At 38.8% G+C, this 12,348-nt stretch overlaps 1 protein-coding gene across 2 annotated transcripts in view; it reads right to left on the bottom strand.

The window, feature by feature from the left end:
• Positions 1-2,558: 2,558 nt before the first annotated feature.
• Positions 2,559-12,348, bottom strand: part of DMXL2 (Dmx like 2) — a 113,030-nt gene continuing 103,240 nt past the window's right edge. Inside the window, exons 33-40 of one of the 2 annotated variants that reach the window (XM_023751643.1) lie at positions 11,491-11,629; positions 10,755-10,815; positions 10,502-10,629; positions 9,679-9,756; positions 7,752-7,843; positions 7,020-7,072; positions 4,644-4,861; positions 2,559-3,940 (exon numbers count right to left, since the gene is read on the bottom strand). In XM_023751643.1, the coding sequence (XP_023607411.1) occupies positions 3,731-3,940; positions 4,644-4,861; positions 7,020-7,072; positions 7,752-7,843; positions 9,679-9,756; positions 10,502-10,629; positions 10,755-10,815; positions 11,491-11,629 (979 nt within the window). In that variant the 3' untranslated portion in view covers positions 2,559-3,730. Of the gene's footprint in view, positions 3,941-4,643; positions 4,862-7,019; positions 7,073-7,751; positions 7,844-9,678; positions 9,757-10,501; positions 10,630-10,754; positions 10,816-11,490; positions 11,632-12,348 lie in introns of those variants that run through there. The other variant, XM_023751644.1, reaches the window with a different exon arrangement.

Below are 12,348 nucleotides of genomic sequence, written 5' to 3'. Positions count from 1 at the left end.
CCCTAAGTGGTAAGTTGGGACAATAACAATGTTAATAGTGTCTCAGGGATCACTGTCCTTCATTGCCTGATGTCCAATGTCTTGAGACCATATTTTTATATAATTTATTTTTGTTTTGTTTCAAGCAAGAGGGCAAATCTAGAGTCTCTTATTACTCTTACCGGACAGAGGAACTGCTCTCCATCCTTTTGAAAGCTCTCAAAGCATTTTAGGCTTAAAGTATCCTGCCTGGCTGGGTAGCTTGGGCCAGTTTTTTTGTTTGTTTTCTTTATATATTGGTATATTGATTTCAGAGAGGAAGGGAGAGGGATAGAAACATCAATGATGAGAGAACCACTGATCAGCTGCCTCCTGCATGCCCCACACTGGGCGTGTGCCCTTGACTAATGGGATATGGAATCGAACCCGGGACCCTTCAGTCCATCGGCCAACGCTCTATACACTGAGCCGAACTAGCTAGAGTGCTTGGGCCAGTTTTGCCTTAGGGATTGGGATCATAAAGTTTCTCACAAGTTGTTTTTCCCTCTGGGTCCTCTTGTTAGTGTGCATACTCTGACCTTCCCCTTACTTTGGAGCAACATTAGAACCCAGACTCAGACTTGAGTTTTGGATAGAAAGCAGATCAAAAGGGTTTGATGGTCTGCGTCAGGTGCTATGTCCTTGTGCCTACATACAAAAATCCACCTGGTAATATATGCCTAGCTTCTCTCAGAGAGTTCATGAGGATCTGTGAACAGGATTTACACATCTGCAGAACAAAGTTTACAATATAACATAGGCTAAATGGGTGTGAACTCTGGTCAAACTGAATTAGAGTCTTTATGCCTCTGAGTTATATTACTCAATTTCTCAAAATCTTAACTTTTTCACCTGTAAAATAGGGTTTAAAAATATACTGTCTCTAACAAAAAGATAGTATCTGATAGATTGTTTTGTAGGTTAAGTAAGATAATCTATATGAGTTGCTTAACTCAGGGCTGTATGCAATAAGAACTCAATAAATGATCACCATTATCATAATTTCCCTAGGAAAAAATGCCATTATAATTCCATTTCAATCTCAGAGCTGAACAGTCTTAATCCAGCAATCTCACTCTTAGGTATTTCACCAAATGAGTTGAAAACTTATGTCCACACAAAAACCTGTTCACAAATGTTTATAGCAGTTTTACTCATAATTGTGAATAACTAAAAGCAACCAAGTTTCTTCTAAAGGTGAATAGACAAACTGTGGTACATAGAAAATTATTACTGATATGAAGAAACTTAACACATACTGCTAAGTGAAGGAAGCTAATCTAAAGCAGCTGCATAATATGATTCCAACTATATGACATTCTGGTAAAGGCAAATTATGGAGACAGTAAAAAGATCAGTGGTTGCTAAACTTTAGGGGAAATGGGGAGAAATGAATAGGTGAACTCGGGCGTTTAAGGGCAATGAGACTATTCTGTATGATTCTGTAATACTGGATACGTGATATTATGCATTTGTCGAAACACAGAACTGTACAACGCGAAGGGTGAATGAAGCTTAATGTAATCTATTGACTTTACAATGCAACAATACTGGTTCATTAGTTATAACAAATATGTCACACTAATGCAAAATGTTAATAAGGGAAACTGATGAGGGTAGATGGAAACTCTTGTGGTATTGGCTCAATTTATTATTATTATTGTTGTTGTTGTTGTTGTTAATCTTCACCTGAGGATATTTTCCCATGGATTTTTAGGGAGAGTGGAAGAGAGAGGGAAAGACAGAGAGAAACATCGATGTGACAGGAGCACATCGATTGGTTGCCTCCTGCATGAGTCCCAACCAGGACCGGGACCGGGGAGGAGCCTGCAACTAAGGTATGTGCCCTTGACCGGAACTGAACCGGGACCCTTTGGTCTACAGGCTGACACTTTATCCACTGAGCCAAACTGGCTAGGGCAGCTCAATTGTTTTATAAACCTAAAACTTCTAAATTTTTAATTAAAAAAACAAACACAAATTAGTAACATGGTAGATTACTGTAAAGCAATAGCTTAAAGAAAGTGGCAGCAACCAATAGTTTTAAAATTTCAGTTTGAAAATTCTATTACCTTACAGATTCCAACTGAATTAGCTGGGACTATTTCATATATACAACACTGGATAGGATGCAACATATACAGGTTTTTGTATACTAAACTGAGGTCTGTGTACGTACATGTTTTCAATTTTTTTTCAAATTTGTGTTCCCATGTATTCAAGCGTGTCTCCTTCTTTCCCTCACTACTCCACACTCCACTTAAGCACCATTCCCAGCTCAGCGTCAGCACCAAAGTCTGCAGTTCAGTAAATGAGAAGGTTAGTTCTTACCCAGATACATCCTCACCTTGAGTGCCCTACCCTCTCTATTTGGGTTGCCACTGTATCCCATTTCCTAGAATGGCTTCTAATGAAGAAGGTACACAGTAAATATTCGTGAATGAATGAACTTAACAGCTTAAAAGTTCTCTAAAAGTTAAACAGTTTATCACATGTAAAATGATCCCAACAGTTTAAAATATTATCCAAAAATGCCAGACCAAACTATGGTAAAACTCAAATTACATTTATTTTTCTTTTACATACATATTGCACAGCCTGAACATCACATTGCCTTCAGAGAAAAGTGCTTTTATGCCATTATATTTTACTATTTACCGCACAGGCATTAAGCATTCTCATTAAAATGATGAGACAATTTGCTGGTAAACATTTAAACACACAGACATTGGTTTCAATAGCTTAACATATTTTTGGTCATAACCAAGGAGGTACAGCAAAATATGACAACACTGGCTAATACTTTACAAGCAAATAATATTTAATTCTGCATAGTTTATACAATAGGCTGTGGTAATAAATAATATCACCAATGTCATCAACTATTAACTGGCCACAAAAAGCCTAACATTCATTTTAAGTATGATATGGAATGTTCTATTGGTGTAGTTTCAACATAGCCTTAAAATGTTGTGGGTGTTAAATCGTGAATACATGAAAAGAAAAAGTACTACACTGATATGTTTTGGTTAATTACAAATGTGTCATGTTCACGTTATTACATTCTAACATGAAGGCAAATGTTTAAATAGAAAAACTAGCAGTCCAAACAATGTGAATGTGCAAATCGTAAGGAAAACATTGCATTTAAATTTGCACTCATTTGCAAGTTACAGTAGTAGCTCAGTTTACACACTAACAGGAAACATATTCAGCAGGAAAGCATGGGAACGACCAGGCTGGTCACTGCACACTCTGAGCTCAGAAAGTGTCTCTGGTGATCAAGAGCTTCTAACACCTCATGACTGTCCTTCATTCAACAGAGGAGACTGCAGGCATGCTTCAGTCAGTGGTAAGAATAGGAAGAAAAATCTGAACCAGCAACATTTTCTCCCTTAATTTGGTACAAAGGTCCTTCTCATTATGATAACTTACTAATGTTTTCTGAATCATGTAAAGAACAGTACCCTTCATATGATACTAGGTTTGATTTTTTTAAGAACGTCAGCATGATAAAAGGTACATGCACATTCTAACAACCTGTACAGGCGATACTCAGCACAACACTCAGCTTGAATCAGATTCAATTTCTACAGAGATTCTCTGTATTGTTTTCAGTATGTTAACTGCTTGGAAAGCAGAAATGCCTAATAACTACTGCAGTGTGTTTTTTAATTGAAATGTTTATAAAAATAAAGCTCCAATCTTTAATCTATAGAATGTCGAGAATCCTGGTAGGGATGTTAAAAGCATTGGGCAAGACCCTCGTTTTCAAAGTGCCATCTGCCCCACAGGAGAAGAACCGATTGCCTTGGATGATGTCGATATGCATGACTCCTGCCCCAAGGTTTCTGAATATGGACTGTTTAGCATGTTCGTTTTTAAAGGAATGAATCAGACCATGGCCTGTCAATCTCCAAACCTGGTTTAAAAGAGGGAGAGTGAAAACAAAAAGTGTAAGTCACAAAAAAGGAGAGAAAGAACCAAAAGCAAAAACATGATCTTCACTTCTGTTCTGTTGGCCCAGCTTTCCCACCCACTGACTCTTCCTAACAGCTTAGTCATCTGAGTGGTATTATTTTCAGGTAGCTAACCACTGTCCTTACACTTTGCTGTCCCTTCTTTCAAATTTCTCTTCACATCCTCCTATAATTTCATATTAACCACATATACCCCATTTCTAATTCAATTACATATTTAAGTTAACTCTATTAAATATGTTCCCAATGCTAAGCTAGGCCCTCGCAATATAAAAGAACAGTCCCATCTCACTTATCCAGAAACCTCACCTCAACTACAGAGTAAGGAACTGAGAGCAGAGGTGGGAGAGGGGAGGAGCTGAACTAATGTCACCAAAAAGTCCAGGCCCTAATTAAACTCCTACACTTGACTCAAAACGCCTTAGAGAACTCTGTTTTAACTATCTGGCTTTCCCAACCACAACAGTGTAGAAAGAACCACCTAGAAGGAAGGAAGGGTGTCAGGAGACAGTGTCTCCACAAAGCTTCCCTTTATGCCCTCGTTTGCAAGAACACGTGGGGGTTTGAGGGTTTCTTCCCAAGCAGCCTTGACAGCAGGTAAAGACAACATACAATAGAAGATTCCAACCTCTGCTACCAACTCACCTTTATGTTACCTTCTGCTGAACCTGTAGTAAAATATTCCTCACAAGGATCCAGAGCCAGTGCCTTAATGGCCGAGTCGTGTGCCTGGAACGTGTGGATGAGCTGTCTCTGCCTGATGTCAAAAAGGCAGACGCAGCCCTTCCTACCTCCAGATATCAGGAGCTGATGTTTTGGCGCATACTGAAGTACCGTGGCACCGTGCTCATGGCATGTGAAACCTGAAGAAAAACAAGAGCCGTTTCTTAAACTCTATCTTGGCAATTCTGATATGTAAATGTGCATTTAAATAATATAGAAATTAATATAGAGATTAGACACATTTTTCATTCTAATTTCTGTAATCATCCTATATAATAAAAGCCCAGTGACCGAAATGGTGGAATGACCTTTAAGACCAGAATGACTGCAGCCCCTTGCCTCTGCCAGCCCCACCCCCCAGTGAGGACTCCCACCCCAATCGGGGGCCCCCGTCAGGGCAGGCCAGCCAGTCCCCACCCGTACACTGGGCCTCTATCCTATATAATAAAAGGCTAATATGCAAATCGACTGAACAGTGGAATGACTAGTCACTATGATGTGCACTGACCACCAGGGGGCAGAAGCTCAATGCAGGAGCTGCCCCCTGGTGGTCAGTGTGCTCCCACAAGGGGAGCGCTGTTCAGCCAGAAGCTGGGCTCACACCTGGCAAGCACGGTGGCAGGAGCCTCTCCTCCGCGGCAACGCTAACAATGTCTGACTGCCGGCTTAGGCCTGCTCCCCATAGGAAGTGGGCCTAAGCCAGTGATGGCAAACCTTTTGAGCTTGGCGTGCCAGCTTTTTGAAAAACCCTAACTTAACTCTGGTGCTGTGTCACATATAGAAAAAAGACATATTTCTGATATTTATTTTATATATTTAAATGCCATTTAACAAAGAAAAATCAACCAAAAAAATGGGTTCACATGTCATCTCTGGCACGCGTGTCATAGGTTCGCCATCACTGGCCTAAGCCATCAGTCGGACATCCTCCGAGGGCTCCCAGACTTCGAGAGGGTGCAAGCTGGGCTGAGGGACCCCCCCCCCGAGTGCACAAATTTCATGCACCAGGCCTCTAGTATGATCATATGATCAAAGTGTTAAAAACAGTGCCAAGCAACGGCAGAAAAAAATTCTTATCAGTAATCTCAATGTGAAAGCACACACACCAGAAGTTTAAACCTTAAGCCCAAATGAACTACGTTATGCTGCCTCATGGGAAGGATGTAGAAGCAAAAGTGCAGAGGAGACCAAGCTTCTCATGACGCACTTGCCATCTCACTGAGAGCCACCACTGACAAGTATTTATCCTCTCCCAGCTCCTGCCCAGACAGGCACCTGGTAAAAATTCTTCTCAGGTAAGTAGCTGAAACTCAAGTACCACAATGTGAAAATGACCAGCTATACTTTAGGGAGTTAGTCTCCCAGGATTCTCTGCATTTTAAAGGTTAAAGACACAAACCACTAAGTGGCAAATCTTGAAAAGATGTTAAATAAAAATTGGGAAACAACTACACTTTTCAAAATCCACAAAAGCATAGTAAAAGACTGAGAAATCTTTCTGTTAAAAATAAAGAAAAAGAAACACAGAGTTAAGTGAAGAACAAGGTAAAAGAGCTAATAAATTCATTTCAGTTAAAAATAAAAAATAAATAAAAATCCAGCCCTAGCTGGTTAGAGTCAGCCTGTGGATCAAAAGGTCCTAGGTTCGATTCTGGTCAAGGGCACATGCCTGGGTTGCGGGCTCAATCCCCAGTAGGGAGTGTGCAGGAGGCAGCCAATCAATGATTCTCTCTCATCATTGATGTGTCTATCTCTCTCTCCCTGTCCCTTCCTCTCTGAAATCAATAAAAATATAAAAATAAGTAAATATAAAAATACACCCAGCTTTAACCAGACTTATTAGATGGAGCATTCTTTCAACAGCGTCATGAGGAAGAGAGAGCATTAGAATACCAATTTGGAAAATATTGTCTTAAAGTAATATTTAAATGGTATTGCTCCTATTTTCAGCTCCTACTGTAAGGTTGGCTTTTATGTTATGTTTAATTCTTTAAAATAAGATCTCATTTCTGTTGAGCTCAATGAACACTTTGCAGCTAATTCCTTACACAGCCTTGTTAGTAACACTGCCCTCCCTGCCACATTTTTTGACGAGAATACAACTCAAGGCTACTCTAGACTAGCTGAATTTCTGTCCCCACATCTTTACCTCAGCAACGTAGCCAGATATTCTAGTTAACTTCTAAATGTTTCTCCATCATCAACCCATGTAATAAAACACTGACTAGATCCCCTGGTAAAATAAAACCAGGAAAGCATTCCTTCAGGGTGTATTAAAAGCCATAGGCCTTAACTCACCATGAATGAGGCTGTTTCCAGGTGGTATCAAAGTGTCCCAGAGGCATACATTTCTTATAAAGAAACAAAGAATAACAAAATAACATCATGAATAATTGTTCTAAGTCATCACTAGGGGCAAACTGTCTTCAAGTCAAATATCTTATTGAATCTTATCTTTTTTGTTCACTACATTTATAAAGTAGTGATTCTTAACTAGAATGAGGGTAGCAGCTGGGACTGGGCTATATCTCTTCTAAGATTTTATCTTTTTCACATGCACAGTTCTGTCCATGGTCCTCCTGCCTGTGCCCCGTCTCACCCCCCAGCCCCACCCTTTTCCAGGACCGCAACCAGGAAACTGAGACATGATGTCCTGAGTAGAAGAAATGCTCCTATACCCGCAGGCGGAACAGCTGCTGGGATATGAAGTTATTCATAGGCACGCACTGTCAATGAAAACTGTGTGAGGTCACAGATGGTAAGAATGATGGCTACAGAGTGTCAAGTGCTTTTTAAACCTCAAGAATATGACACTACTAACAGCAATGCAAAGAAATACTGGGTAGCTTTAACATAATAATTATACATGCTTATTGACAGACTAAATTAGGAATAATTTTTGTTTTTCTCTTTGATAAGGAAAACTAATCAAAGAAAGTTTTTGTATTCCTGAGGTGGAAAAAGCCTCCAAGAACACCTGTCTGCAAAAAAACTCCACTAATTTCTTATTTTGCTTTTCTGTCAACCTACCTGTTGTCATTGGATTGTCCAGATGTGGCAACTAGACTTGAAGAGGTAATAAATGCAAAGTCACTTGTGGCTTTACTGTGGCACTGCCAAGTCTATGGAAAACAAAGTGCAGTGGATGTTATCTAAACATCCAATAAAATTTGGTACAGTAAAAACACAGTTCTGCGAATAATATACTATATGCATGAGTTAAGAACAGTTTTTTAAAAGCCTAGAATAAAGAATAAGTGATAGTAAGAGAATTAGCAGTCATTTGCATATTATTGGCTAATACCCAATTTTTTTAAAACTGGAAAAGGATGAAAAAAACAGGGAATTAAAGGTTATATTTTTTAGAATACATAGCAAAGGTACCAAGCACATAAACTTCATATAATTAAATGGCTTGGTTAAGTAAGGGCCCAATCAAACAATTTTAGTACTAATCGCAAATATACTTAATAAACTTTAAAAATATAAATCATAATAAACAACCACCCAGGGAGAAAAACTCTTACATACCCTCTCGTATTAGACCACAACAGGAAGGACTTAAGTCACCTTAACTTTGTAACCATCCACCTTCCTTACCACCTACCTGGCTCTCTACCCACACTCCTGGTGAAGTTTAGTTCTTATAAAAACAAGATCAAAAGTGGGTGATTCAGCAAATAACCCAGAGGTGTGAAGCTGTCTCAAACAGCTCCTCCGGCTATTCAGCACCGTGGAAACCATTTACCGAGTCAGGCAGAACTTTTCTTGTTGGATTAGCTGGATGAGTAGAAGTTTGGAAGTGAGGACCCAGAAGAAGGAAGTCAGGGTATTTTAAAATAAAACATTTTTCTATTTCAAATTATTATGGGACAGATCTGACTGAAGGTAAATGATAGTCAAGATCACTTCCATTTCTGTAAAGACTTTATGATACAGTCTGTAGTGTACCAATCAATTTAAAAGAAATGTTATGTATATGAAATATGTGTATAGTCTAAAAAAAAAATTTAAAAGTATTTTGGAATCTATCCAAACCCTGGAGGTTTAAGACACTATGGTTCAAGACACTATAAAATCAAAACATATGAAGTGAAAGTTCTGCATAAAATAGCATGATTTTCCACCTCTCTTCCTGCCTCACCCACCCAGTGAAAATATGCTTGTCTGTATCACCACGTGTTGTAGTATGATTTGGATTCATGAATAAAGCAGCCTATTGGGATTGGTTATTTTATAATCTACTAAACAAAATTCTGGAGAAAACTGGAATACAGTTGGCCCTCCATATCTTCAGGTCAAAAATACATATTTTTTAAAAGTTACACTGTTGCTGGTGTATATCTGTAGTTAGGTAGGCCAGAGATGGCTACATCAGTACTGAACATGTACAGACTTTTTTTCTTGTGATTATTCCCTAAACAATCTAGTATAATAGAACTATTTACATAAAACTTATATTGTATTAGGTATTATAAGTAATTTAAAATATACAGGAGGATGTCTGTAGGTTATATGCAAAGACTAAAGCCATTTTACATAAGGAATTCCAGCACCCACAGAGGTCCCAGAACCAATCCCCCACAGATACCAACGGATGACTGTACCTGCAACCTGTTTGATTCTTAACACAGGTATCACTACAAAATTCTATCAATAAAAATAGAATTTTCAAAATGGATAAAAGTGTAATGAAAATGTATCCTATGTAGGACTATGCTAATGAAAATCTTGTGAAAATTTCCAAATCTAATGGTTGCCCTTCAACTGTGAAAAGCAGGGTTTTTTTTTTCAGGTCATTTCAATCTTAAACCAGGGCAATGACGGGTTCTGGACTGTGGTTGCTGGACAGACTGTCTCTTTCTAACCAGATCCGCCAATGAGATTCACTGTCTGAAACAGACTCTTCATAAGCAAGTGGCCTCTACACGCTCTGGGAATGCTGAGTGATACTCACCATGTAAGGTTTAGGATTCGCTGCAGTTTGGTTTACTTGCCAGATACTCAGAAAACCTTCTCCATCTGCAACACCACACTGTGAAAAAGGCATAAGTATTAAACACAGCTTCTTAGCATCCATCTCGCAGGTAAGAGCATTTATGGAAACCAGAGGCCTTTAGCCTGCTCTTAACTAATATTCTGTCTACACATATGTTTCTGTTGCTGTAGGACCCAAGAAGGTCCAAATACTATAAATACCCTGCCACCTTTTAAAAAAAAATCCTCACTTGAGGATATGTTTATTGATTTGAGGGAGAGAGCAATCTATTGGTTGCTTCCCGTATGCATCCCAGCTGAGGATCAAACCCACAACCTTAGGCATGTGCCCTGACCAGGAATCGAACCTGCCACCTTCTGGTGTGGGGACACGCTCCAAACAACTGAGCCACCCAGCCATGGCCTGCTGCCTTTTAAATACTTTCCCACACCTATGTTACTGTTCTCCTCCAATATTCTGTAGTACAATTCAGTAAGAAACTGGAAGGTTTCTCTCAGGTGCTTGAATGTGCTTATAGGCACCACCAACACACTCAACAGAGTTCTTTACCCTCTCAGAATACTTAGTATCTTTAAGAGGATAATTAATTAATCCACACAAAATTCTGTGAATTTATGCTGTTATTGGGAGATGAGGGGGTAAAGAGACACCAATAAACCACCTGCTCGGCTTAAACACAGGGTCACTGAATTTGCTTTTAGATGTAGTTTTACTAACCATTTCCTCATGAACAGCCACAATTATTTTCAGATGAGTTTAGCAGTAATCCCCAAGAACTAACCTTGTTGCCTTGAGAATTAAAATATAGTCTGGTTACTCTTGCATTGCCGGCTTGGCGGAAACAGACAAGTTGCTGAGGTCGTGTCCATTCAAACATGCGTACACTGCCATCCTGAGCACCTGTAAGATCTGAAACACGAGAGGAAAGGCAAAAGAGAAGAAATAAAGAAGCCGAAGAAAGAGTTCCAATATTTTCCATTCTATAAAACAATTTCAAAATGATACAATCTTTGGATCATAAATAAAATACTTACAGTATTGATGGACAGGGTGTGAGGTCATTCTCTTAACATTATGTAGATTCCTTTTCATAAGCTTTAAAAGAAGATAATAAAAATGAATTTATTTTGTGCATAACAGAAGAGGTGAGGAGGGATATGATTCATGCCACCTCTAATTCTGATAACAATTATTCTTTTACAACTGGCTAATTACTGAAATAAATCCTGTTGTGGATTTTCTGAACCACTTAATGTACGACACTTGTCTGAACAGCCTGTGGAAGCAAGTCACTTGCTGGCAGAGCCCCGGCCCGTGTGCACGGTAAGGACACCAGGCACTTCATCTAGTGATAAAGGGAATTATCCTCCAAATGCCCCTCCCTGAAGACACCGAGGAGTATCTCCAGGGTCTTCACAGAACATGAGAAGGGGACCCCTTCAACTACAGTGACTAGCAATGCTACTGACGCGCTTTCACACACACAGAGTAGACATGAATTCCTCGTTGACTCTACTTTTTCACTCTGTGCCTCTCAGTTTGCTCATCTATAAAATGACAATGGGGGATAATAACAGCACCTCCCACCGAGGGTTGTTGTGAGAAAAAGCATGCATCTGACACGGAAACTCACAGTATGTTAGACTTTATTATTATATGATCTAACTGGCCACTGCCCTAACCTTCTGGATCATTCCTAGGTCAAAGTGATTTCAACTTATTTTGAGAGAGTCCATATCCAGAAAGGACACCGAATATTAAGTGACATACCACGCTAGCTCCAGTGCTAGTCTGTCCACTGCCCAGCCAGGGCAGAGATGAAAGTGGATGCGCTGGACTTGCTGAGTAGGCTGATGTACTGGGTTGATGAAGAGTGGTAGTGGAACCACGATAATCAATATCATCTGAACTGTGAAAAACATTCATGTGTTATTGTGAAAATTCCTTTCTCTCTTAACACATTCCAATTATAGAACTTATGTACACACAGGACAGTCTTTATGTAAAAATAAAGAAATATCCATGAGGAAAACTTAAGTATATGTCTTAATCATAACCAATTTTCTTTCTGGTTAACTTTTTCCATTAGCCAAATATAAATTTAGTCAAATGTTGTTCAGTGATAAATTTATTATTACACAAGTTGGAACAAATGTTTGTTTTGGAATATTTAATAGAGATTTTCTTTTTAGAAAAAGAGTGTATGTTCTCTTCAAGTAGAGTAATCCCATGTATCAAATTCATACATTTTAAAGAAATTTGAATTTAAAGATTTCTTAGAGTAAGATATTAATTATCACATAAAAATGTTAAAGTAATTTTTATGATGGTTATATCTACCCTGAAGTGTGATATTGAAATCTAGTTATATTATATACTGACAAAGTAGAAAACAAAACAGGAGAAAGGTTATCATGGCACCATTTCCAAGCACATAAAATTTTCGAGAGTCCAGAAAAAAGCAAGAGGGAGGGCAAATGTGGAGGGGAAACCCAAAAAAAGGAAAGTGTTACAAAATGTTTGTTACAGTGTCCACATTTTTATCTGTAAAGAAGGTATGCCTATAAGGAGATAAGAAGAAACACTGGAAATTACTCAGTAAACATGCTTCATCAGTCTAATGAATAC

This window comes from Myotis lucifugus, unplaced genomic scaffold (assembly GCF_000147115.1).
Source record: "Myotis lucifugus unplaced genomic scaffold, Myoluc2.0 scaffold_23, whole genome shotgun sequence".
Lineage (NCBI taxonomy): Eukaryota > Metazoa > Chordata > Mammalia > Chiroptera > Vespertilionidae > Myotis > Myotis lucifugus.
The sequence above is the reverse complement of the archived record's forward strand: the minus strand, read 5'-3'. Positions and strand labels throughout refer to the sequence as shown.